Here is a 27217-nt window from a genome sequence, read left to right as displayed (position 1 = left end):
GCCCCCATTATCCATGAGGGACATAACTTGTTTCTGGGCCTCTGCCCACTGATTTGGAGGCAGATCTGGCCATCTGTTTGGAATTGGCAGCATGTGGAAATGAAATCTGTATCCCTGGGGTACTATATTTAAGACCCACTTGTCCTGGATAATTAGATGCCAGTTTTGAGCATGAAGTGCTAGTTTTCCCCGAAAGGGGCTGCCAAAAGACAAGTGCTTGGAAATGGCAAAATAAAGTCATTAAGACTGTTTACCATAAGGGGGGTGCTTTGCTACTTCCAGATTTGGAGATGGAGGCACCCCACTGTTTTGTCCTGCAAGTTCCTTGTGACTGAAACCTGGAGCCTTTGGAGTGTCTGGGTTTGACCTGAGCGGCTCTGTTGGGTACTGGAAAAGACCAATTTTTAGTAGGCCAGTGCCTACTGAACCTGGGTGGCTGCACTTGCAAGAAATCTTTTACAATTTGCATAGATTTAGCTTTGTCTTCCATCTTTTTCAAAGCTTCTTCTGCCTTATTACCAAATAGACTCTCCTATTGTAAAGGAGCATCAAGCAATTTAGCTTTAACATAATCAGGCAGATTTTGCTCGAGTTAAGCATGCTTTCTTATCACAGATCCAGTTATGGCGGCCCTGCAAGAGGCCTCCAAGGAATCAAAACCACATTGCAAAGTATGCTTTCCAACTTGTTCAGCTGAATGCAATAAATCCTGTAACTCTGTTTTTCAGTCAGAAATCAACATAATTTTCTGTTTTAGTACCATGACATGCTGTTGATATTTAAGCTTATGAAATTGTAAGTTTAAAGCCCTGATAGCCAGGGTTGCAAACGTATAAACCTTCTTACCCCATCTATCCAGCGCCCTGGAGTCTCTATCAGAAGGGGTAGGATTTTTAGCAGTAGAAGCCTTAACACCCTTGGGACCATGAGAAATTGTTTCAGGATCAGCAGTAGGGTTTTTGAAAAGAAACTTGTGAGAGTCAGGAACCCTGTAATATTTGTCTGGCTTACTAGGAGCTGGAGGCAGGGAATCAGGAGCCATGCTGGATTCTGAGAAAACATCACCAATGTCTAAAACAAGAGGTATAGCCAAAGGCCTATGCTGAGGCAGGAGGAAATCCCCAAGCCTCTTTTTGGATTCTGAAAAATCCTGACTCTCCTAATGGAAATGTTCCCTTAAGGTATGCGAAGTTTCGCCAAAAGAAAAATCCTCAGGAGGAGAAGCAGAAGGGATGGATTCTTCTGCATCAGAGTCCTCATAAGGTGGAATAGAAAATTCCTGATCAGAAGAGGAATCAGAAGAAATGGAAACCTGATCTGAAGATTCATAATCAATGCCTTGCCTAGGCCTCTTGGCAGGAGGGGGTTGAGAACCCCTGATAAAGACAATTAAATCCTCAGCCATTTTGATCATTTGTTTTTTAGGCATAGGGGCCAGAACACGTGGCTCATGCATCTGTTTTTTAGACATAGAAGTTAGTTTTGGCCTGGTTTTTGATGGTGTCAGTTTAATATACACATCTTTAGGCCTGAAAACATCCTCAGAAGCCAGTGCCTGCTCAGCAGCTCCGGACCTATCCAAGGGAGAGACATCCGTGGGTTCAATACTTGAAGAATCTCGCGGCATACCAGACTCAGAATGGGTCTCGATAGAGGCCTGCGAATCAAAAGTAGCGGGCATCAGGGGCTGCAAAAGTGCCTCACTGAGTACCGGCGACTGGCTTAGGAGAAGCTTTGTCGGTTTTGGACCTTGACGGTCTGTCTCCGTCTTTCTTTGCATTTTTTGTGAATTCCGGTAGTCGGACTGCTAACAGACATTTCAGGACAGTTAAATCTTGAGCCAAAATACTTAGAAGCAAAAATATACAGACGCTTAATAGTGTGTTTGTTAAATTTAGCACAAAATTGACAGCAAAGCACATTGTGGTCAGGGCCTAGGCAAGGAATACAGTACAAATGAAAATCCTTATGAGGTATTTGCTTCCCACAAGTAATACAATTAACTTTTACATCAGTAAGGAGCAAGAAAGAGTTTCCCCAATGGGGTACTTAGCTTTAGGTTGAAGACTTAGGTTCTGAAACTCGAAAACGGAAATTTCAGTAGTCGGCCGACGGCGCTTGCGAACTGCTTCTGCTTCGGGCTCCGTGTGGCAAGAACGACTGATTAAAATGGTGTCGGCTGCATGTTTTATACCCCTGATGTCATGGAAGAAGAGACCGCAACCAATGCAGGACCCAAGACTTTGTTATTCAGGCCGACTGAGGGCAACCTGTCAGCAGATTACCCCAAATGTAATGACTGCAACAGTGAAACACTAAGAACATCTGTCTAAGCTGACTGAGTAATCAGGTGTCCCTCGACCCCTATATCAGTAGTCAGTGGGACATCCAAAGGCTGAGCAGCATAAGGAGAAGGCCTGGAAACCTTGTCCTTCTTCCTCGGTTGTTCGTCTTGAGCAGCCAACTCTGGATCCATCCTAAGGGTGAGGCGTTTTAGTCTGATTTTCCAAATACAAGTTAAGCACAGCCAGTTGGCTGTGTGGGGTCTTTGGCACGAAAGACTGACAAATGGGGCAAGCCTTATGGTCATGCTCCTTTCCTAAGCAACACACACACCAGTTGAGTGTGTCTTTGTGCGGTATCTGACACCTGCAGTTACATCAGCTCTTTTTCTCAGACATCGGCTAAAGGGGAATATACAGCAATCAAACTTAATACTTACACAAGAGAAAAATTCCCCAACAGGGTACTTATCTATAGAAGTCTTCGGTCATAGGAGTGAAGTGGTCAAAATAATGTCATCTGTGACTGAAAAGTTCTGGGGTCTGTGTGTGCCGTCACATTTATGGTCCCGGATTTATGGCCCTGATTGTGATGTCCTACGCACCGTCAGGTCACCTGAGGCAGAAAATCTCACAGTATGAATACTCCAACATAGGAAAAGAAAGACATCAGCTTTTTTAAGTGTCTAGTTTCAGCTTTTATGTTGCACATACAGATGTTTATCAGGTTGATCTTTTATACAGTCATTTCTTGTCATACCCATTTGAACCTATGTCATCAAGACATTTTACTGAAAACCCTCAACCAAAAAAAAACAAGCACCCCCCCCCCCCAGAACCTAACTTAATAGCAACACACACACAACCACATAAACCTACTAATAATCATGTTTAATCCTCCTACTAAAAACAATTGTCTTGACTGACAGCCATCCTTACAGGGTTGAGGTAACGCTTCAGGTTATCCTTGCTAAGATGCATGGTACAGCCTATGCTACTTATACTAATAGCGGTCAGATTTTTCATTCATTTTTATTCCTCTCCCAGAGGGAGAACTTGAATGCTCTTAGTAAACGTTACTGCCTAGCCAAGGAAAGAAAGTACTATTTTGTATTGCCCTCATTTGCTTGTCCATGCTTTTTCTTTTTACATTTCTTACAACTGAACAAGGAAGGAAGAAAAAAGGGGGTGGAGCACTTAATTTAGCATCCTTATTACACTAAAAAGTAACTGAAAATGTTTCTTTGTAGCATGAATTCTATACAGGTCATGCTTTATAAAAATACAGTTACTATTTGTTTTTACTTATCCTTTTCATTCCTCTTCCCCTCTACTTAATGTTCTCCTAAACATTAACAAAATAAAATAAGCCATATGCTTTGGAGTCCCTACAAAGTGTAACAAAAGTTAACGGTTCCATTTTTTCATGTTTTCTGCTTTGTAATCCCTCATTTATTCATTAATTTTCGAGTTGCTGGTTTTCTTCCTGTCTCCATCTCCCAAATATAGTCTCTGGTTCCTTCTCCAATATACTCATTCTTCTAGTCAACCCCTGTGCTTTTCCCATCTCTCAAGTGTTTTTCTTGGGAACAGTGGAAACTTTTACTGGCTTAGTATCTTTAGAAACTTGATATGAAGAAAAAGCAGCAGAATCCCTGACGGCTCATACTTGTTGTACAGACTTGCATATTTCCTCCTTAGCATGTCCTGCATAAAAAATAACTGACCTTCCAGGAAAAAATATTCTGAAGATAGCTGGGTACAGCAGTTTGAATCTCACACCTGCTTCTTGACATCCCCAAATTGCTGGAATAATTTACACTTCTGCCTGGTGTACAGTGAGTCGCATTTTCCACACACATTTTCTCCAACTTAATACTTTTGCCTTCTGCCACTGTTTTGCCAGAACTGACTTTCTGCAGACAGGATTGCATTTTTACTATTAAAGGTCTTGGTTACTTTCTCATGGCTAGGTTTGGAGCATACACATGATGTACTCTTTCATTTAGCTCCTGTTGAAGAACACCAGTTCAATTGCTTATTTGTGCTTTCATAAAATTAATACAGTCCATTCCCTTCCACTGTTCTGGTACAACAGAATTTTTTTTTCTCCATGTGCTCTGTCCTCTAATTCTAACATTTTTGGAAACATCTCTTCTTGAGCAGTCTCATACTCCGCTATCCTTTTCTTCATTTCAACCACTGATTTTATCACCTCATCTGAATATCTGCTTAAGTACTTTTCCATTTTCCAGCCTTTTGTCATATGAGTTGACATACTCAGTGTTTCATTTAATCAGCTCTGACCATATTTGAATTTTTTCCTCTAGATTACTAGAAGTCATATCTTGCACCAAAGATGGATCCTGAAAATGTTTTCAGCTGAACAGCTACAGGTTTCTTCCCAGTGTTTTCTCCTCACCTTTTGTAATTGCTTTCCTTTCAGGTTCTTTGAACTTCTTTACTACCTAAAGTGCATTGCCTGGATGTCAGCAAATGAAATATGCCCAAAAATGACCATCACTGTCTCTCTCCTGAATTTCTGTTTTCACACAGAAAGCTGAAATTAAGCTGTTTACTCACTATGCTGCCATCCTGGAAGTCCCCAATAGGACAGGCTATTGTGAGCACAAAAATGGAAATTGGCTAGTCTTAAAATGACCCTCAAAGACAGCTAGCCTACTATTTACCTATGAAACTATAAGAGCATCTATTTTACTACAGGCTATAAAAAGTGCTCATTGTGCAAGACCACCTTCCAAAAGAGGGACTAAAAACATTACCTTTTACATGGAATCTGGCTTTTGCAAATGCTCTGTTTTGCTGGTGACGACCTTGACCTCAGAAATGAAAGTTCAATAAAGAAAGAAATCATAGCAAAGTACAATTTGATCTATTAAAGGAAGTACAAAGAACTTCCCAAAAGGACTGCATATCATTCTATGGAAGGCACCTTGAGAGGACTAATGGAGACAGACTGAGGAACACTTCTTGCAAAACAAAACAAACAAAAAAAAATGGATAAAAATGTTCTTATAGCCTCATGCTGATAATATCCTGGGCTACTAAACTTCAGGTTCACTCCTAGGACACCCAAAAAAGCTTCAATCCTATAATGAAATTAGCAAGTGAGCGAGCATCTGTTATTAACTGCCTGAGAACAGACTACAACTCTGAAAAGTTAAAGCTGTCAAGTGGTCTTCTCCGCATGGATACAAGCCACGATCCTACCAATGCACAGATCCCTAACAAACTACATAGACAGACAAGCACATCTTTCAAGATGGTAAGGTTAGAATGACATTTACTACCACAGAATCCAGCTACAGAAGGAGGGCTGCCACAGTACCTGTTGCACCATAAATAAGTGTTTACCATCTGTAGTGCAGTGGTAGAACAAAGACAAGAGTTTCAATCTGCAGCTCAATCCAGAACAGTGAAACTGGACAGGTCACAGGAAGTAGGATGTCTAGCACCTGTCCATTATGTCCATCTCCTGAAATAACATAGGGATGCCGTGGGGAGAGTTAAGCATTCCAATAACAAGTTTTCCAAACAGGGAAAACAAAATTCTTACTTCAGCATATGCTATTGCTACAAAGCATAACACACACACACACACACACACACACACACACACAGCATCAAGAATACTACCAACAGTAAAAAATAAATGCATAAAGGCATTATGTGCCCACACCGAACACAGGCACTGAGTCACATAATTCAGAATGTGAAGATAACCACACTGGAAAGAGTGCAAAACTAACACCCTGCATTGAGTTGCCGGCAAACACATTTGTAACAGTCACCACCACTGACTTTTTTGCAAATCAATTTCAAGTCATAAGACAGGGCTGTTCATCATGAATTCAAGAACATGATGAACCTGAGAACATGCCCCAGCTAGTCTGACTGGAGGCTGGCACACTGACTGAAGAAAGCATATACTCACTGCATGTATTTTAGATGGATAACCCTACCAGTTTACTGTGCGAGACCGGAATGACACTTGCTCAGGTGATGGCCATTTCTTTTCATACAACCTCTTTCACTGCTGCTTTTTCTTAACATTAAAGCCCTCAGAGGCACTCGTACTTAAGTTTACAGCAACAATCACAAATGACCATTTACAAGCACAGCACAGGTGAGTACATCACAGTTGTAGCTGAGAGCACAAATAGCAAAGCCAAGAAAAAAATATATACAACTAACCCAGAATGATTCCAGCTAATAATCCGAAACATAGACAAGCTCTTTACTGACCACTGCCAGAAAGGCTGGGGACAGATATCTTTCCAGCCCATAGATGAAGCACAGACAGGACATCTAGCAAGCACTGATGGTTAAAGACAGACAGATTAATATCTACGCCAGCATGTCAGTCAAGGCAAAACAGAGATGAGATCAATGAAAGTGAACCAGAAAAGGTTAATGAGAGCAGACCAGAGATTATCTACCATCTCTCCCAGGATGCGTTTCCTTTGTTTCATTCAAAAACATGGAGCTTCAGGAAAGAATTGCGATAAAAGGGAAAAAAAAGAACAGGTTAACAGATTTAAGTATCTAGGAAAGGTGGTCAAGAGGAAAGTGAAGTCTGAATGAGGTGGTCAAGGTTAGAATTAAAGGGGCTGCATCCAACTGGCACAGAGTGTCAGAGGTGGGTAACAGAAGACGGTCACAGAAGCTGAAAAGTAAGGTGTACAAAACAGTGGTGCAACCAGTACCACTTTAGGGTACAGAAACCTGGGTAGTAAAGGCAGAACAGTTGAAGAAGCTAGATGTGAGGGAGATTAAGTGCCTAAGATAGGTGTTAGGATGTACACTGTGGGACAAAGACATGACATCAGAGCAGTAGCCAATGGAGCTCCAATTGCAGGGGAAGTCAAAGAAAAGACTACAGTGGTATGAGCACATGTGCAGAAAAGCAGAAGACAATCTGGTCAAGATTTGTGATAGACAGGAAGGAGGTAAGAGGAAATCAAGACATCAAGCCAATAAATAGATGGACACACGACATGCAACGGGGTCAGGCATGACTATAAAAGAAGGTAGGTGTGTGGCACAGAGATGTTGACCGTGGACATGACCCCTTTTAAGAAATGTGCAAAAGTGGACTGACCATGATCAAGCAAGAGGCTCAAAACCTGTTAAATTATGACCCTAGAGGTGACATGAGTTTTTTTTTCTGTGATCCACCCTGCAGGGCTCTAGTCCAGAAAACCGAGGAATTTTTTTTCTTTTATGCCACTCTAAACCTCAATTTGTAGAAATATGCCTGATAAAAAGCCCAAGACCATCTGTCCTGGAAGCAAAAAAATGTGTTCTTGGACAATCTAGGATGCCCCTAAAAGCCTGCAAAGGAAAGTAAGGTAGAATGGCCTTTGGTAAGGGTTCTGGAAATGCTGACATACTATAAAATGGGTCTTGCCTCACTATAAAATAAAAACAGTTAAATCTTATTAGTGACAGGGAAGCACACACTGGCAGTTTATTCCACTCAAAATCCTAAAAATGCCAGGTTAATCCCCCCCTCCTGCAACCGAAGTTCCCTATAATTCTGCAGAAGACTGGTTCAATTAAACATAGCCAAATTTAGAAGTCATGTATGTTACAGGCTGCAAAAGCATCTTTGGACTACAGGTCCAAATGACTCTACAGTGGGACATGAGATTCCAGCAGACAACCAACACAGAAAACAGCAGCTTTTTCCTCTGCCGCTGGAATACTGAGGAGTATGTTTAAGGCTGGAAAGCTTTCATCCGCTGAACATCAAAATAAAAACCTATCAATGGCCTAAAAACATAAAGGCCAACCACTGATATTAACATTTCAAATGAAACATACAAGATAAAAGCAGTCTCACCAAGAGGCAATGCAAACTGCTATCCATAAAGTACCATCAATCACACTGATAAGTGTAGAAGACCTTAAAAGGCCTTGGTGTCAAGGATGAATGCCTATATATAGAATGAGATCAGCAGCAGCCTGCTGAAAGCTATCGTATGAAGATACAACACTGCTCCTTATCCTGGGACAATGATTGGTACTGGCTTCTTACCAGCCATGAAAACTGAGACTCTCCCTCTCCAAGGGGCAGGGGGACCACCCCCTGAGCAAGGTATCCGACTTATTTTCAAAGCTTTAATGCCTTCTAATAAGAAATCCCACTGCATCATGGTTGGGAAGGTTAATTCAATGAACATCTTAGGTCTACTTTGGTGGGCTAATTTATGACTGCAGAAAAGTAGCCAGAATATTTTCTGTTTTGTTATCAATCATTGACAACTGACTGAATGACTAATATAAACTTGGTGAGTTTGGGTCCATTTGACTACTTGGCATGGTGGCAAACTGAAGGTGGATCTTGGATGCTTTTGGTGCTAGTCTCTGGAGAAGTTCTAGAAAAAGACCCACAATCAGTCTGGAGCACTTCCATGGGTAACTGTCCATACAAAAAAAAACTGGTAAACAACCACCACCATATGTTACTTCCAAATAATTTGCCACACTTCCAATCAGCAGCTATACAGTAGCATTATCTCAGGTGTGCACCACATCTACACACTAAAAAAAACAGACAATTTTTTTTACTTGAAAAACAAACCAGACACGCAAATTCTTTACTTGGAAAACAAGAACAAAATCATGTTAAATCTAGAACAAAAAGGACAGTGCCACCCACACTGCTATTTATGTACACTTGCTTCTCTTAGAACTAGAAATGCTTGTAAAATAAAGTAACTGAGCAGCTGCTTACGTGTAACAAATGTCTTGGTAACAGGAATTTCAATTTCATGCCCGTTCTTAACAACAGAAATACTGTACGAATACTCTTGTCCTGGAGTAAGGTTGGAGACTGCAATAACACCAGTGTCAGAGGTTACTTCAATGGGTGCCTCCCCACCAAGGCTTGGCCTTACAGTCACCTGCACAAAAAATAAAAATCATGTCATCCACAAAAATACTCTTCTACTCTTATCAACACCAGACAGTAATGCTGTAAACCGATGTCCTTTCCCCCACCCAGTGAGCAGGAATAAGTAGTTATCCTAAGCAAAGTACAGTTGTATACACTTGCCATGAATGTAGATGTTAGTATTCACTGTTGCAGTCCTGACTTGTGGGATTTCCTTCCATAGAAGCCCTTGGCCAGACAACTACCAGAGTAAAACAATCTCCCTCCTAAGGCTGGTGGATGCCCTTATGTCAGTACACATGGGTATAAAGGGAGCCAGCAGAAGCAATTACATTAGTTTTTTCTTGCCCCTCAGGAGCCCCAGGATGAAGCATAAGCAAGGGAAAAAGGCAGAAAAAGGGGCCTGCAGGATAAACACTCAGGGGATCCTCTGGACAGTGCAGAAAATAGAAGCAGACTACTGTAGGTAAAAAGGGGGAAGAAGAGATCTAAAGACTGCAACAGTGAATACACTAACATCTACATTTACGTTAAGTGTACACAACTGTACTATGTTCTTTGTGTTTCACTGTAGAAGTCCTAACTTGTGGGATGATCCCCACAGCTGAGAAGGTAGATTATGGAGAAAAAAAAAGAGGATTCCCTGCAAGATGGTAGTGGCAAATTCTACTCTAGACTTGCAGAAGGCTAACAAGTGGCAGTGTTTGGTAAAGGTATGCAGAGATGACCAGGTAGCAGCTTCCAAAACTTCTTGGGTAGGTACTCCTTTCGGGAAGGCAGAGTAGAAATGGCCCTAGTAGAGAGAGTCCTTACAGTTTCAGGAGACACCTTGCCATGATGGCCGTTACAAAAGAAAATACTGGGAGATCCACTTGGAGATGGTCTGTTTGGCCAGTTTCAAATGACAAAGTTGATCATGTTTTCTGAAAGATTTAGTTCTGTCAAGATGGTAGCAAGGCTGTGTGTACATCCAAGGAGTGAAGGATTCTTTCCCCCATGTTCCGAGTCTCAGAGAAGATGGACAAGTGTATAAGCTTGATTCAAGGATGTGCCCTTGACAACACTGGGCATAAAGGATGGATTGGTCCTGAGAGATGCAGTGCCTGGATGGATTATGAAAAATGGTTCCACCACCATGAGAAATTATATCTCAGACTGTTCTAGCTGAAGTGAGCCAATAAAACTGTAGTCTTCCAGGACAAATTTTAAATCAGCAGAAGTTGCTGGTTCAACATGGGGTAGTTTCAGTTTTCCTAGAAAAAAATTAAGGTCCCATGGAGATGTGGGTTGTCTCCTTGAAGGTATGAGGTAGACCAATCCCCTAAGGAAATGTTTCATTAGAGGGTGGGAAAAGATAGGAAGAAGAGTAGAAATATGGGCTGAAATGGCAGATGAGTGAATCTTGATGGTAGAAAAAGGATAGGCTTCTGTCCACCAGGATAGTCAGGTAATCTAAGAAGGCAGAAAAACTGGCCGATTTAGGATTGAAGCCTTGCTACTGACACTAAATGAAGACTATTTTCCACTTGGCAGAGTATGGTTTCCTAGCAATAAGTTTTCTAGCTTCCAAGAATGATTTGAACTAACTTGTCTGCTCAGGGTGAGCTCTGAGTAGTACTTTGTGGAATTATCCAAGTTGAGAGTTTTGTAGGCTGGAATGCACAAACCTCCCCTTATCCTGAGTCTGCACTCTGAGTTAACTGCCATGGTTTTTCATTGGTTAAACTTAGCAGCAAAGGCTAACAGTACCGCCTGGGCTAGTCTGGTGCTATTAGGATGACCCTTGGCACTTCTCTGAATTTTATGAGGACTCTTGGAAAAGGAGAGAAGGGAGGGAATGTATAACTTAACAGGTGGCTCCAAAGGAAGGAGGATGCACCTGTCCTCAAGGCTGTGGGTAATTTGCTCCTGTAACAGAATCTTTTCAGTTGAGCACTTTCTTTGGTGGCAGAGGTGTCTATCTGTGGGAATCCCCATTTCTAGACTATGTTGAGAAACGTTTTCGGATGCAGATGCTATTCATGGAGATCCCTCAAGTTCCTGCTGAGATAGATAGGAAGACGATCTGCTAGTGTGTTTAGAGTCCCTGGGAGGTACTGTAACATTAAGTGCAACTCCAGAGAGTGAGCTGTCGAGCTGTCTCAGAACACATACATCGCTAGTCAACAAAGAGGGTAAGAGTGGGTGCCCCCTTGTTTATGTACCACATAACTGTGGTGTTCTGTTTTGACAAGCAGGACCCATGTTTTCCACTGATCTTTGAACGCCACTAGTCCTTTTGCACTCCCATCACTTCTGTTCCATTCATGTGTTGGTCCCTGAACTCATCTTCCCATCTGCCCTGGGATTGAAGGTGTTGAGAATCAACACCTCAGGCTGTCTCTGAAGCATCTGTTGTCAAAGTTTTGTCCTGATTGATGAACCTAAAGATGAGACCTTGGTTCTGGGCACATGCTGTGTCCACCATGCAAATTTCTCCTTGAGACAAGCTATCAGTGTAATTTCTCTCTCTAGGGACAGAGTGCTAGCACCAGATTCTTGAGGTACCACTGGAGCTTCCTCATGTGCAGCCTATCCAGAGGGATCATGAGGATACAGGATGCCATAGAGACTAGTGCTCTGAGGAATTCCCTGGCTGAGAGGTATTGGTCTCTACAAGTAGTGAGTCAGGGAGGAGACCTTTTCTGCAGGGAGGAAGGCCTTTTGAAAGGAGGAATCCAGAAGCGGTCCCAGGAAAACTATCCGGGTGGATAGGTCTGTGTTGGGTTTGTGAAGATTTATGGCGAACCCCAAAGATGTGAGGAGGGTCCAAGTGAAAGCAAGACCCTTACGGAGCACTGACTGACTTGTGGTTTGAATGAGGCAGTAGTCCAGACAGGGATATATTTGGATCCCTGTTGTTCTGCAAAAAGCAATCACAGGAGCTAAATACTCTGCAAAGACCCTAGGATCAGTAGACAAGCCAAAGGGCACTGCAAAGAATTTAAAGTGACTGGTACCCGTGTCCTGAAGTGAAGGAAACTTCTGCAAGATTCCTCTATGGGAATGTGCAAGTAAGCTTTTAGGTCTAAGGTGACCATTAAGGTCCGAAGAACTATCAAGGGAAGTTTTTGAAGAGTCAAAATTTTGAGTTTTGGTACCAGGAGGGACGATCGAGGGAGTTCAAGTCCAGGAGAGAGTGCAAAGAGCCTTTTCTGGGAACTAGGAATATCCTGGAGTAGAACCCTTTGCCTATTTGATGATATGGTACTGGTTCCCCTGAGCCCTGTGAGCACAGGTTGTGAATCTGAGAAAGGGCCTCCACTCTGATTTTGTAGATCTGGGTAAACTGAATATTTTAAAGGCTCTTTGAAAGTGAGCTTGTAAATATCTCAGATAACCTTCAGAACCCACCTGTCTGAAGTAATGAAGGACTGGTTTTCTTTGAACATGGATAGCCTTCCTCCTATCTGTTCTGGACAGGATGGGGGGGGGGTCATTGCTGCTCTCTACCAGGGTCCTGTGGCCTAGAAAGTACAGTTGTGTACACTTACCATAAATGTAGATGTTACAGTGTCTTCACTGTTGCAGTCATCACTGTAGGGTTCTTCCTGCCGGCAGGCAGCCCTCGGTCGGCCAGAATCCCAAAGTCTCGATCCAGCATCGGCTGTGCAGTCTCCCTCCCTGACGTCAGAGCACCTGGGGTACAAAGCTCCCAGCAGACGCCATGTTCTCCAGTTTTTCTTGCCCAAGATGTCAGGTGCACAAAAGTAAAGGCTAAAAGTAAAACAAAAAAAAAAAAAACACAACATACAACACACCCCATACCCTGTAGCAAATACACCTCAGAAGAAGGGTGAAGCAGGGAACCACACCAATGAAAGTATAAGAGGGGACAGGAAGGTGGGTAACCCAGACTGCAACAGTGAAGACACTCTAACATCTACATTTATGGTAAGTGTACACAACTGTACTATGTTCGTGTTTCACTGTTGCAGTCATCACTGTAGGGTTGAATCCCAAAGCTGAGATAAAGGGTGGTGGTTATTGAGTAGAAGGGGCGGCTAGAAGGCTTTGCAAGACTGCAAAAGCAAAGCCTGCCCTGGACTTAGAATAAAGAGGGAGATTACAGTGCTTAGAGAAAGTATGCACTGAACTCCAAGTTGCAGCTTCCAAATATCTTTGGTAGGTACTCCTCCCCTGAGAAAAGCAGCTGAAGTAGCAGCAGCTCTGGTGGAGTGAGTCATAATTTTTCCTGGGATTTGTTTTCCATGATGAGAGTAACAAAATCTGATTCCATGAGCAATCCATTTAGAAATAGTCTGTTTTGAAATAGCTTTGCCTTGGGAATTTGCTGCATAAGAAACAAATTTTTCTGTTTTCCTGATATCCTTGGTTCTGTCCAGGTAAAAACGAAGCTGCCTGTACACGTCCAAAGAATGCAAGATCCTCTCCCCCTTATTTTGTGGATTAGGGAAAAAAGTTGGCAGGTGAATAGTTTGGTTTAAAGCCACTTTAGAAACCACTTTAGGCATGAAAGTAGGGTTAGTCCTTAAAGAAACCCTGTCTTGATGAAAAATAATGTAAGGTTCCACAGCCATGAGCGCTTGTAACTCCGAAACTCTCCTGGCAGAAGTCAAAGCCAGTAGGATAACGGTCTTCCATGATAAATACTTTATATCAGATGTGGCAGCAGGCTCAAAAGGAGGCAGAGTAAGTTTTTCCAGAACATAATTGAGGTCCCAGGCAGAAATGGGTGGTGTCCTAGGGGGCCTTAAATTCTTTGCTCCTCTGAGAAATTGTTTCAGAAGTGGAAGTGAAAAAATTGGAGGATCTGTATTATACTGTGCAGAGATAGCGGAGGCATGTATTTTTACAGAGGAAAAAGATAAACCTTTATGTAACATATCTGTTAGATAATGTAAAATCAATGGAATATTTGGAATGACAGGATCCGATTCCTGAGCATGCATCCAGGTGCAAAATCTCTTACATTTACCTTCATAAGATTTTCTAGTGCTAGGCCTTCTGGCTTCTAAGATAACATCCATGACCTGTTTGGAAAGGGTAGGATTAATCATAGACCCTGAATACGCCAGGCTGCCAGGCTGAGAGTTTTGATATGAGAGTGCAGGACCTGGCCCTGATGTTGGGACAAAAGATTTGGAATCTGAGGTAGAATCCAAGGAGGCTCCTGGGATAGATTCATCAGTGTTGAGTACCAAAATTGTCGAAGCCAATTCGGGGCTAGTAAAATCATCTTTGGTTTGTCCTGTTTTATCTTCAATAACACCCGTGGTAGAAGAGGTAGGGTTGGAAAGGCATACCCAGAGAGGTTCCTCCAACTGAACGAGAGAGCATCCACTTTCCATGCTAGCTTGTGATATATCCTTGTGCAAAAAGTCTAACTGGTAGTTGTGGGGAGATGCAAATAGAACTATGTCCGGGCAGCCCCAGGCTTCTGTAATCATCTTGAATATTTGGGTGTCTAGCATCCACGCATGTGGGTCTGATAGGTTCCTGCTCAGGCTGTCTGCCAGAGTATTTTGTTTCCCTGGCAGGAATTGAGCTTATAGGTCCACTATGCAAGCTAGTGCTGTGTTCTATAGAGTCATGGCTAGACTGCAAAGGGGGTATGAGTGTGAACCCCCCTTGCTTGTTTATGTACCACATAAGTGTGGTGTTGTCTGTCCGTATCAGTAGCGGCCCTGGCTGTAAAAGATCCCTGAAAGCCAAGAGGGCTTTCTGCACAGCTAACATCTCTTAAACTGATATGTAGATGCTTCTGATCCTCTGTCCAAAAACCTTGCAAGCCTTTCCCCTGCAAGTGGGCTCCCCATGCGTAATCCGAGGCATCTATGGTTATCACTTGGTAGGCTGGAGGTAGACTGAAGGCTTTCCCTTTGTTTTGAAGAAATGCCAGGGCTCACCAACGGAATTCCTTTTGCAAGCAAGGCAAGACAGCAATCTCTGTTTCTAGACTGCGACAATGCTGGGACCATACGCTTTTTAGGTACCATTGTATCTTCCTCATATGCAGTCTTGCATAAGGTACGAGTAGGATGCAGGAGGCCATGTAACCCAAAGCCTGCAGGAATTTCCTTGCAGTTAGCTGAGACATTAACGCCAGGCTTTTGAAAGTTGAAGCCAGCTGTAGTTGTTTTTCTGATGTCAGGAATGCCAACTGGGTTGTTGTGTTTAAAAGAGCACCCAGGAAAGTTACCTGTTGAGTGGGTGTCAAATTTGACTTGTTTACTTTCACAGTGAATCCCAGGTACTTGAGTAGATTCTGAACAAATTCCAGGTGCTGGAGTAAAATGTCCTTGCTGTCTGCTTGAATAAGGCAATTGTCCAGATAAGGGTAAATTTGAATTCCCTTGAGTCTGCAGTAAGCTACTACTGGTGCCAGGCACTTGGTAAAGACCCTGGGAGCAGTAGACAAGCCAAAGGGCAGCGCAGAGAATTGGTAATGTTTCGAGCCTGCCTTGAACCCGAGGTATTTTCTGCACTCCTGTCTGATAGGAATGTGTAGGTAAGCCTCCTTTAAATCCAATGTCACCATCCATGCATTTTTGCTCAACATTGGCAGGAGCTGCTGCAGAGTAAGCATCTTGAACTTTGGTATCTCCAGGAAAGTATTTAAGACTGACAGATCCAGGATGGATCTCCCAAGTATTTTGAATTCTGGGAACTAGAAAGAGTCTTGAATAAAAGCCTTGTCCCATCTCTGATTTTGGAACCAGTTCTATGGCCCTCATAGCCATGAGGGACCTCAACTGTTTTAATGCCTCGGCCCACTGATTTTTTGGTAGGTCTGGCCATCCGTTTGGTCTTGGTAAGGTGTGAAAGTGGAATTTGTAACCTCTTAAAACTACATCCAGAACCCACTTGTCTTGGGTTATGCAAGTCCAATTTCGGTGAAAGAGAAGGTTTTCCTCCCAGAGGAGCTTCCAGGAGAGAGGTTCCTGGAGCCATGCAGGGGGAGTCATTGAGCCTGTTTCCTATAAGATTGAGACCTATCCTCTCCATCCCTGGGGTTAGAAGCACTCCACTGTCTAGGTCTATAAGAGGTCTGTGCTTGGGCCCTCCCTCTGGGGCACCTATATCTACCCCTCTGAGGCCTGTTCGAGCTGGGAAAGGACCAATTTTTAGCTGGCCAATTTCTGCTAAATCTAGGAGGCTGAACTTGTAAGAAATCCTTAACCGTTTGCATGGATTTTGCCTTATCCTCCATTTTCTTTATCACCTCTTCAGCCTTAGACCCAAACAATACATTACGTTGAACAAGAGCATCCAGTAACTTTGCTTTCACTTGATCAGGCAAATTTTGTTCCTTTAACCAAGCATGCCTTCTGATAACCATGCCAGTGGCAGCCACCCTGCAAGAGGCCTCCAAAGCATCAAAACCACAGTGTAAGGTATGTGTCCCCACCTGCTCAGTAGCATGCATCAAATCGTGTAATTCCTTATTGTCTGCACATGCAGAAATGGTACCCAGCTTTTGTTTCATAGCAGACAGAAGGTATTGCTGATATTTTAACATATGAAACTGACAATTTAAAGCCCTAATAGATAAAGTGGCAGAAGTGTACACTTTTACCCCATCTCTCCAAAGCTCTAGAATCCTTATCTGACGGAATAGGATTCTTAGCAGTGGCGGCCTAAACACCCTTAGGACCCTGAGAAATGGTTTCTGGATCAGCAGTAGGATTTTTATAAAGAAACTGGTGGGAGTCAGGGACTCTAATATCTATCAGGCTTAGCAAGGGCTGGAGGAAAGGAGTCAGGAGTTAAATTAGACTCAGAAAAGACATCATCCACAATATCCAAACTAGGAGGAATAGCCAGGGGTCTGTGTTGGGGAAGAAGGAAATCCCTAAGCCTTCTCTTAGATTCAGAGTACTCCTGTCCTTTCCAGTGAAAATGTTCCCTCATAGGTTTATAATAGGCTATCTGCCCTAGGGCATTTGCAAGCCTAGCCAGTGTGTGTTTGGCTTTCGCCACCCATTTTAAAATGAATTTTGCTATGCCCTTTTTCAAGGTTAGTATACTGTGCATCTGTCTAACAGTGACACAGAAGTGATACCAGGAGTAAATCTATGATCTCCCATCCACTCATCAAGATTCCTCTTGAAGAGAGTCAATGAGGGACTCTGCCTAACCTGGATTGGGTGTCCTGTCATGTCATGTAAAGTTTTCCCAAAAGAATAATCCTCAGGGGGAGAAGCTGAAGGAATGGATTCCTCAGCATCAGAATCCTTATAAGGAGGCAAAGTATAATCCTGTTCAGAGGAAGACACTGAAGAGATAGATGCCTGATCGGAGGATTCATAATCCAATTCTTGTCTTGGCCTTTTGTCTGGAGGGGAATGTGAACCCCTAATCATAGTTAGCAAGTCCTCCGTCATTTTAAGCATTTGCTTTTGAGATTTAGGTCCCAGATCAGAGGAGACCTGGGCTTGAGTCTTTGTTTTAGAAGGAGTCTTTGCCTTTATCTGAAGCTGCGTAGGCCTGAAAACCCCCCTCGGAAGCCGGTACCTGCACAGCAGCTCCGGACCCATCCGAGGGAGCATTATCCGAAGGTCCTGCACCTGGAGTATTCGAAGGCCTAGTTGGCTCCTCATGGGAGTCAATTTCGGCAAGTGGTTCTGTAATAGCTGACAACAGGGGCTGCGAAAGTGCCTGACGACAGCCGAACCAGCAGCGGGCTCCGATTGTAAACTGTCATCTGATTTGGACCTCGAAGGCCTATCCTTATTCCTTGCACCTTTTATAAACTCTGGTAGTCGGAAGCGTGTCTGACATGTTATAATTAAATTGGCTCCCAAAGTAATGAAAAGCAAAATCATATCTCTGTTTAATAGTATGTAAATCTAGCACAAAACCGACAACTAGCTACGTTGTGGTCAGGGCCTAGACAAGGAATACAGTAAGAGTGAAAATCCTTATGAGGTATTTGCTTCCCACATGAAATACAATTAACTTTTTCTGACATCGGTCTGGAGCAAGAAAAAAGTTTCCCCAACAGGGCACTTAGCTTTGAAAAGAAGTCAGTCTTCGGAATGAAGCACCAAAAATAACAGGAGTCAGCCGCCCGTCACTTGCAAACTGCTTCCACTGCGCAGAAAGAAAGACTGGAGAACATGGCGTTGGCTGGGAGCTTTGTACCCCTGGTGCTCTGATGTCAGGGAGGGTGACGGCACAGCCGACGCTGGACCCAGACTTTGGGATTCTGGCCAAACGAGGGCTGCATGCCGGCAGGAAGAACCCTACACAGTGATGACTGCAACAATGAAACACGATGAACATCTCACCTGCCTGGGGGTTCCCTGAGGAACACTGCCTAGGCCTTTGTGACTACTGCTGCCTTTGAGGCCTTTCCCTCTGAGGCTTCCACTAACTGCCTTTTGATTGAGAGGGAAAGGACCAGAGTTAAGTGTGAAAATTCCTGCTAGGAGGATGAACTTGGAGGAAGTCCTTGCCAGTTTGCATAGATTTCGCTTCATCCTTTTCAGCATAGCCACAGCCTCTGCCCCAAAATGAATCTCCATATCCAGGGGTGCATCTAGAATTTTGGATTTGACATTGGTACGGCCCGTTTCTCAAGCCAAGCATATCTTCTCATGACAGAGCCAGATAAAGCAGCTCAGCTAGAGGCCTCCATAGCCTCATAGCCACAGTGTAAAAAGTGTCTAGCCACCTGGCAGGTGGAATGGCAAAGGTCCAAAAATTCTTTAGAAATGTTCCTGTCCTCCAGGGGAGGAATCTTTTGTTTCATTTTATCTAAAATACTTTTGTGGGTATTTTATCACATGAAATTGGCATTTAAAAGACTTTCATGGCTAGGGTAGTGGAAGTGCAGACATTTTTTTAACCAAACCTATCAAAGGCCCTGCTTTCCTTGTCAGTAGGTAAAGGATTCTTATAAGAGAGGGCTTTTGCTCCCTTGGGGACTGCAGTGACAACCTCTAGGGTCAGCTGAGAGTTTTTTGAAGAGGTATTTATGAGAGTTCCAGGACCCTGTAAAACCTGTCTGATTTGAGGGGCTGGGGTAGAGAGTCTGGGTTTAGGGAAACATCCATGAAAACATCCTCTACCACCTCCAATACAGGAACAGCAGCCAAAGGTTTGTGTTCTGGGAGGTCAAGAACTCCCTATCCCTCTTTAGATTGTGGGCATTCCTGTGCCTTCCATTGGAAATGTTGGCATGGAGTATTTCGCCAAATGTACGTCTTCAGAAGGTGAGGCTGATGGTAGATTCTCCTCAGACTCTAAAACCTCAAAGGGAGTAAGGTAGGGTCCCTCCTCATAGACAAATCCCTCCTGGTCAGTATCCTAATCTTATTCAGGAGGTACAGAGAAAAAGTACAGTTTTGTACCTACCATAAATGTAGATGTTAGAGTGTACACACTGCTGCAGTCATTGCACTTGGGTTATCCTGCCGTCAGACAGTTCCCCAGTCGGCCTGAGTTCCAAAGTCGTGGTCTGGCATCAGTTGCTGTCACCTCCTCCCTGATGTCAGTGCGACAGGGGTATATAAGATGCAGCAGATGCCATTTTCTTCAGTTTTTCTTGCCCCAGATGTCAGGTGCCCCCAAAAAGGTAGGCTATTCCAATTGCTAATAAAACATACATAAGAAAAGCAATCAACAACTTTCAGATACCAGCAAATACTCCCCATAGGGAGTAAAGGGTAGAAGACATAGGTACGTACCAGCAAGTAAGAGGGGAAGGAGTGAGAGTAACCTGGACTGCAGCAGTGTATACACTCGAACATCTACATTTATGGTAGGTACAAAACTGTACTATGTTCATGTTACACTGCTGCAGTCATTACACTTGGGTAGAATCCCAAAGCTGAGGTAGGGTGGCTGGTACTATAAGGCATTAGGGGTGGCTATAAGGCCTTGCAGCACTGCAGTGGTGAAGCCAGCTCTGGATTTAGAGTATAGAGGCAGATGGTAGTGCTTGGTGAAGGTATGTACACAACTCCAAGTTGCTGCTTCCAAAATGTCATTGATAGGTACTCCTCTGAGGTAGGCAGTTGAAGTGGCTGCTGCCCTGGTGCAGTGAGATCTAATGCTGTTAGGTACAAGTTTCCAATGGTATGTATAGCAGAAACTTATACAGTGTCCTATCCATTTTGAAATGACTTTACCCTGTGCTCCTGCAGCATATATGCTACCAATAATTGCTGACTTTCTGAAAGCTTTGGTTTTGTCCAAGTAGAAGCGTAACTGCCTGTGTATGTCCATAGAACGCAGCAGTCTCTCCCCTTTATTCTGTGGATTTGGATAAAAAGTTGGCAAGTGAATAGTTTGGTTTAGAGCCACACTTGATACCACCTTTGGCATAAACGTAGGGTTAGTTCTTAAAGACACCCTGTCTTGGTGGAAAATGATGAAAGGTTCCACTGCCATTAGTGCCTGTAATTCTGAAACTCTTTGTGCTGATGTTATTGCCAGGAGTAGAGCAGTTTTCCAAGAGATATATTTTAAATCTGCTGTGTTAGCTGGCTCAAAAGGAGGTAAAGTTAATTTTTCCAACACGAAGTTGAGGTCCCAAGTTGGAGTAAGTGCTCTACGGGTCGGTCTTGTTTTTAGCCCCTCTGAGGTACTGCTTTAGCAAAGGATTAGAGAAAATTGGTGGATCCGTGTTGTAATGAGCAGAGATGGCAGAGGCATGGATCTTGATGAATGAAAAGGAGAGGCCTTTGTCCAGCATCTCAGTTAAACACTGAAGTATCTGAGGAATATTTAGGAAGAGATAAAGGCTGTGAGCCTGGTTCTAGGCACAGAATCTCTTCCATTTATCCAAATAGGCTTTCCTGGTACTAGGTCTTCAGGCCTCCAGAATGGCATCCATAACAGCTTCAAAAAGAGGCATTGCTTGCTTGACTAGGTAATCTTCCATGCAGCCAGGTTTAAAGTCTTTAGCTGGCTGTGAAGTACCTGATTGTTGTGCTGAGTCAGCAAATGTGGGATTTGAGGCAAAATCCAGGGTGGTCCTTGTGCTAAGTGCTTCAAGATTGGGTACCAGTGCTGGCATGGCCAGTCTGGTGCAATCAGGATCATCTTTGGCTCTTCCTGCCTGGCTTTGATGAGTACCTTTGGAAGGAGATGCAGTGGTGGGAAAGCATATACTTGTAGGTTTTTCCCAGCTGAATGAGAGGGCATCCACTTTCCATGCTTGTGGATGGTAAGTCCTTGTGCAGAATTTCTGTAGCTGGCAGTTCATTGGGGATGCAAACAGATCCATGTCCGGGCTCCACCATTTCTGTGTTATCATTCTGAATATTTGTGGATTCAATTCCCATCCATGGGGATCCATGATGTTTCTGCTTAAGTCGTCTGCCAGTGTGTTTTTCTCTTCTGGCAGGAATTGTGCTTGCAGATAAACTTGATAGTTTAGAGCTGTGTTCCACAAGGTCATGGCTTGTCTGCAGAGGGGATAAGAGTGAGTGCCCCTTTGCTTGTTTATGTACCACATAACTGTGGTGTTGTCTGTCTTTAGTAGTAGTTGTCCTGGATGTAGCAGGTCCTTGAAGGCTATTAGGGCATTCTGTACAGCTAGCATCTCTTTTTGATCGATGTGAAGATGCCTTTGTTCTGCGAGCCACTTGCCCTGAATACATTTTCCTGCCATGTGTGCTCCCCAGGCGTAATCCGATGCATCTGTTGTCAGTGTTTGCCTGGCTGTGGGTTGAGTAAAAGGCTGTCCCTTGTTGAGGTGACAAGATTGAGCCTACCATCAAAACTCCTGTTGTAGGCAAGGAATTAGTGGTACAACAGTTTCCAAACTTTGAAAGTGTTGAGACCAAAGGTACCATTGTAGTTTCCTCATATGCAGCCTGGCATATGGAATTAGTCGTATGCAAGATGCCATGTAACCCAAGGCCTGCAGAATTTTTCTTGCAGGGAGTTTGGTTCTTGTTGCCATCAACTGAAAATATTGAGTCAGATGGCTCATCTCATGCCAGGCAAGCAAGGACATCTGGGCCGTTGTGTTAAAGCTGGCACCCAGGAATATTATCTCTTGTGAGGGCACTAGTTTTGATTTATTTTCGTTTACTGTGTACCCTAGGCAACTTAACTGTTTTGCAAATGCCAGATGCTTTAGAAGAATGTCCTTGCTCTCTGCTTGAATCAGGCAGTCGTCCAGGTACGGGTAAATTTGAATTCCTTTCTGTCTGCAAAATGCAATTACTGGTGCCAGGCGCTTTGTGAAGACCCTGGGTGCAGTAGATAAGCCAAAGGGCAGTGCAGAGAATTGATAGTGCATTGAACCAGCTATGAATATAAGGCATCTTCTGCAGTTTTGTCTGATAGGGACATGCAGGTATGCCTCCTTGAGGTCTAAGGTTACGAGCCAAGCTTTCTTGCCCAGCATGGGAAGAAGCTGCTGTAGTGTCAACATTTTGAATTTCGGAACATCCAGGCAAGTGTTTAGGGAAGAAAGATCCAGAATGGGCCTCCAGGCTTTGTCCTTTCTGGGAACCAGAAAGAGTCTTGAGTAAAATCCTTGTCCTTGCTCCTGTGGTGGCACCTTTTGAATAGTTCATGTCCATGAGTGCTGTAATTTGTTTTTGAGCCTCTGCCCATTGATTTGGTGGCAGGTTTGGCATTCCTCAACCTTGGCAGTGTGTGAAAGTGGAACCTGTAGCCCTGAGATACAATGTTAAGAACCCATTTGTCTTTGGTGATCATGTGCCAATTGTGATAGAAAAGTGCCAGTTTTCCTCCCAAGGGGGCTGGCAAGAGAGCTGTTTGGCAGCTGTAGCGGAAAGTCATTGGGGCTATTTTTTATAAGGTTGTGGCCTGTCTTCCCCTTCTTTCTGGCCTGATGCACCCCATTGTCGAGGCCTTAAGAACCTTGTGGCTGACCTTTACCTCTTGGACGTCTGTATCTGCCCCTTTGAGGTCTGCCTGAAACTGGAAAGGACCAATTCTTTGCTGGCCAATTTCTGCTATATCGAGGAGGCTGAACCTGCAAGAAATCCTTCACCATTTGCATAGATTTTGCCTTATCCTCCATTTTCTTTAATACCTCTTCTGCCTTAACTCCAAACACATCCTGCTGCAAAGGTGCATCCAATAGTTTTGCTTTAACATGATCTGGTAAGGTATGTTCTTTTAACCAAGCATGTCTTCTAATGACAAAACCTGTAACAGTTGCTCTACAGGAGGCCTCTAAAGAATGAAAACCACATTGCCAAGTGTGTTTTCCCACTTGCTCAGCTGCATGCAATAAATCCTGCATTTCCTTTAAATTAGGAGGATCTGAATCTGGAAGCAGTTTTTGTTTCAACTGAAACATCAAAAATTGCTGATATTTTAACATGTGAAACTGGCAATTTAAGGCCCTCATTGCTAAAGTTGCAGACGTATATACTTTCTTCCCCCATCTGTCTAATGCTCTGGAATCTGTCAGAGGGGACTGGATTCTTTGCTGATGAGGCCTTAACCCCCTTTGGGTCCTTGAGAAATAGTTTCAGGGTCAGCAACAGGGCTTTTAGAGAGAAATTTGTGTGCATCAGAGACTATCTGTCAGGCTTAACTGGGGCTAGAGGTAAAGAATCAGGATTTAAGCTGGATTCAGTATACACATCATCCACAATATCTAACACTGGAGGAATAGCAAAGGGGTCTGTGTTGAGGTAATAAAAGGAAGTCTCTGAGCCTTTTCTTGGATTCTGAGTAATCGTGGCCTTCCCAATGGAAATGCACCCTCATGGTATGGAAGGTTTCCCCAAAGTAGTCGTCCTCAGGCGGAGAGGCTGATGGAATTGATTCCTCAGCATCAGAATCCTCATAAGGGGTAAGGAGTATCCTAGGTCTGAGGATGAATCTGAAGAGCTGGATACCTGATCAGATGAGTCATAGTCTGCATCCTGTCTAGGCCTTTTTTCAGGAGGGCGATGGGAACCCCTGATCAGGTCTTCGGACATTTTGAGCATTTGTTTCTTGGGCATGGAGGCCTGTCCTGGAGAATGCTGCATTTGTTTGTTTTTAAAGTAGGTTTAGACTTAGCTGAAGATTTAATGCTTAACTGAGTAGGTCTGAAAAAGTACAGTTTTGTACCTACCATAAATGTAGATGTCCGATAGGTATGCATCTGCAGTCATAACATATGGGTTTGTCCTGCCTCAGGCAGCCCTTCGGTCGGCCGGATTCCAGAGTCTGGGTCTGGCCACGGCTGATGTCGCACTTTCCCCGTCAGAGCGTCTGGGGTATAAAAGCATCAGCCGACGCCATTTTCCTCAGAGTTTCTTGCCCCAGATGCCAGGTGCCCCCTAGGAAGGCTAAATTTGGAAAAATGCAATAAAATCCAAACATTTTCAAACATATATATATATATATATATATATATATATATATACATACATACATACAAATACACCATAATAGATCCCCCAGCTAGCTAATAGAAGGGTAAGCACCCTAGGAATACCAGAGGGGAAGGAGGGAGGGTAAACCTGACTGCAGATGCATACCTATCGGACATCTACATTTATGGTAGGTACAAAACTGTACTATGTCCTTCAAGGATGCATCTACAGTCATAACATATGGGTAGAATACCATAGCCAATCTGGGGGAGGAGGCACTAAGAAAAGGATGGTGTAGTTAAGATACCCTGCAGGACTGCTGTAGCAAAACCTGCTCTGGATCTGGAGTATAAAGGTAAATTGTAATGTTTGGCAAATGTATGCACGGAGCTCCATGTAGCAGCTTCTAAAATGTCCTTGGAAGTCACCCCTCTTAGGAAGGCTGTAGTGGTGGCTGTGGCTCTCGTGGAATGAGGCCTAATGTTTGCAGGAACCGTCTTTCCATGAAAGGAGTAACAAAAACGAATGCAATTTCCTATCCATTTTGAAATTGTCTGTTTGGAAATTGCTTTTCCTTGTGCCCCAGCAGCATATGCTACAAACAGTTGGTCAGTCTTTCTGTAACTTTTAGTTCTGTCCAAATTGTAGCGTAATTGTCTGTGTATATCCAGGGTGTGTAGAAGTTTCTCCCCTTTATTTTGTGGATTTAGGAAGAATGTAGGCAAGTGAATTGCTTGGTTCAAGGATACCCTAGATACTACCTTTGGCATAAAAGTAGGATTGGTTCTCATCGAAACTCTGTCTTGATGGAAAAGAAATGGCTGCACTGCCATTAGAGCTTGTAACTCAGATACTCTTCTTGCTGAAGTTATAGCCAGTAGGAATGCAGTTTTCCAAGACAGAAACTGTAGATCTGCCGATGCTGCTGGTTCAAAGGGGGGAAGTGTCAGTTTCTCCAGCACAAAGTTAAGGTCCCAAGTAGGTAAAGGAGGTTTCCTTGGAGGATTGATGTTTTTGATTCCTCTCAGAAATTGTCTTGAGAGGATGCGAGAAGATAGGTGGATCAATATTGTATTCTGCTGAAATTGCTGAGGCATGTATCTTAATGGAAGAATAAGACAGGCCATTGTGGAACAATTCTGCTAAGTATTCCAGTATATGTGCCATGCTCACCACGGTCACATCTAAGCCTTTTGTTGTGTTCCAAATGAGAAATCTTTTCCATTTTGCTGAGTATGCCTTCCTTGTGGAAGGTCGGCGAGCTTCCATAATGTCCTTTACTCTCTGTGATAAGCTATTCTGAGGAGGGGTTAAGGTATTCTCCAGGCAATTAGCTGCAATGTTTTCAAGTTGGGATGCAGGGTCTTGAAATTGTTCTGCGTCAGAAGAAGTGGCCATAGGGGAAGAGGCCACTGTTTCGTCTGTGACATGCTCTTCAACAGTGGGTACCAGTGCTGTCTTGGCCAGTCTGGAGCTATCAGAATCGCTCTTGGCTGTTCTGCCCTGATCTTCAGTAAAACCTTGGACATTAATGGGAGTGGTGGGAAGGCATATACTTTTAGAGCTTTCCAGCTGAAAGAGAGAGAGTCCACCTTCCATGCTTGTGGGTGGTATGTCCTTGAGCAGAATGTCTTCAGTTGATTGTGGGGTGAGGCGAACAGATTTCCGGCCTTCCCCATGATTGTGTTATGAGTAAAAAGATGTCTGGGTGCAGCATCCATTCGTGTGCATCCATGGTAGTTCTGCTTAAGCTGTCTGCCAGTGTATTGTCTTTCCCTGGCACGAACTGGGACTGTAGTTGTATATTGGGTGTCAAGCAAAGATCCCATAGATTCATGGCCAGTCTGCATAGAGGGTAGGAATGCGTGCCTCCTTGCTTGTTTATGTACCACATAACTGTGCTGTTGTCTGTCCTTATTAGCAGGTGGCCTTGATGAAGGAAAGGTTTGAAGGCCTCGATTGTGTGTATCACTGCCAGCATTTCCTTTTGGTTTATGTGCATGCGCAGCTGTCCTTGAGACCACAGCCCTTGGATACACTTGTCCTCCATGTGTGCTCCCCAGCCTCAGTCTGAAGCGTCCGTGGTGATGGTTTGGTTTGCTTTTGGTTTGTTGAAAGGCAACCCTCTGTTGGACTGGCAGGCTTGAGCCCACCACAGGAATTCCTTTTGAAGGCAAGGAATGAGTGGGATCAAAGTTTCTAAACTGTGACTGTGCTGAGTCCATACACTCCTTAGGTACCATTGTAATTTTCTCATATGTAGCCTGGCTTGTGGAATCAGAATTATGCAGGATGCCATGTAACCCAGGGCCTGCAGGATTTTCCTTGCAGTCAGCTGAGTTTGTCTTGTCAGATTCTTGAAGTAATCCGGAAGTTGTTTTTGTTTTTCTTCTGTGAGAAAGGCAATTTGGGTGCTTGTGTCTAGATCTGCACCCAAAAAGGTTATTCTTTGGGATGGAACGAGTCTTGATTTTTGGATGTTGACTGTGTATCCCAAGGCCTGTAATAGATGGATGGCATAATCCAAGTCTTTAACAAATTTTTCTTGTTGTCCGCTTGTATAAGGCAGTCGTCCAGATATGGGTAGATTTGAATCCCCTGAAGTCTGCAGTGTGCAATTACTGATGCCAGGCATTTCGTGAATACTCTGGGCACAGTAGATAAGCCAAAGGGCAATGTTGAGAATTGATAATGCTCTGATCCTGCAA

General features: G+C 43.6%; 1 protein-coding gene across 1 annotated transcript in view; it reads right to left on the bottom strand.

Moving 5' to 3' along the window:
* FN1 (fibronectin 1) overlaps nucleotides 1-27217 on the bottom strand; it is a gene marked incomplete in the record, with an annotated part of 4425379 nt that overhangs the window by 2067413 nt on the left and 2330749 nt on the right. The window contains 1 exon segment of the mRNA XM_044060668.1: nucleotides 9043-9211. Coding sequence (XP_043916603.1) covers nucleotides 9043-9211 — 169 coding nt within the window.

This window comes from Protopterus annectens, chromosome 2.part0 (genome assembly GCF_019279795.1).
Source record: "Protopterus annectens isolate FY-2018-M chromosome 2.part0, PAN1.0, whole genome shotgun sequence".
Lineage (NCBI taxonomy): Eukaryota > Metazoa > Chordata > Ceratodontiformes > Protopteridae > Protopterus > Protopterus annectens.
Note: the sequence above shows the minus strand (reverse complement) of the source record. Positions and strands in the feature narration are given on the sequence as shown.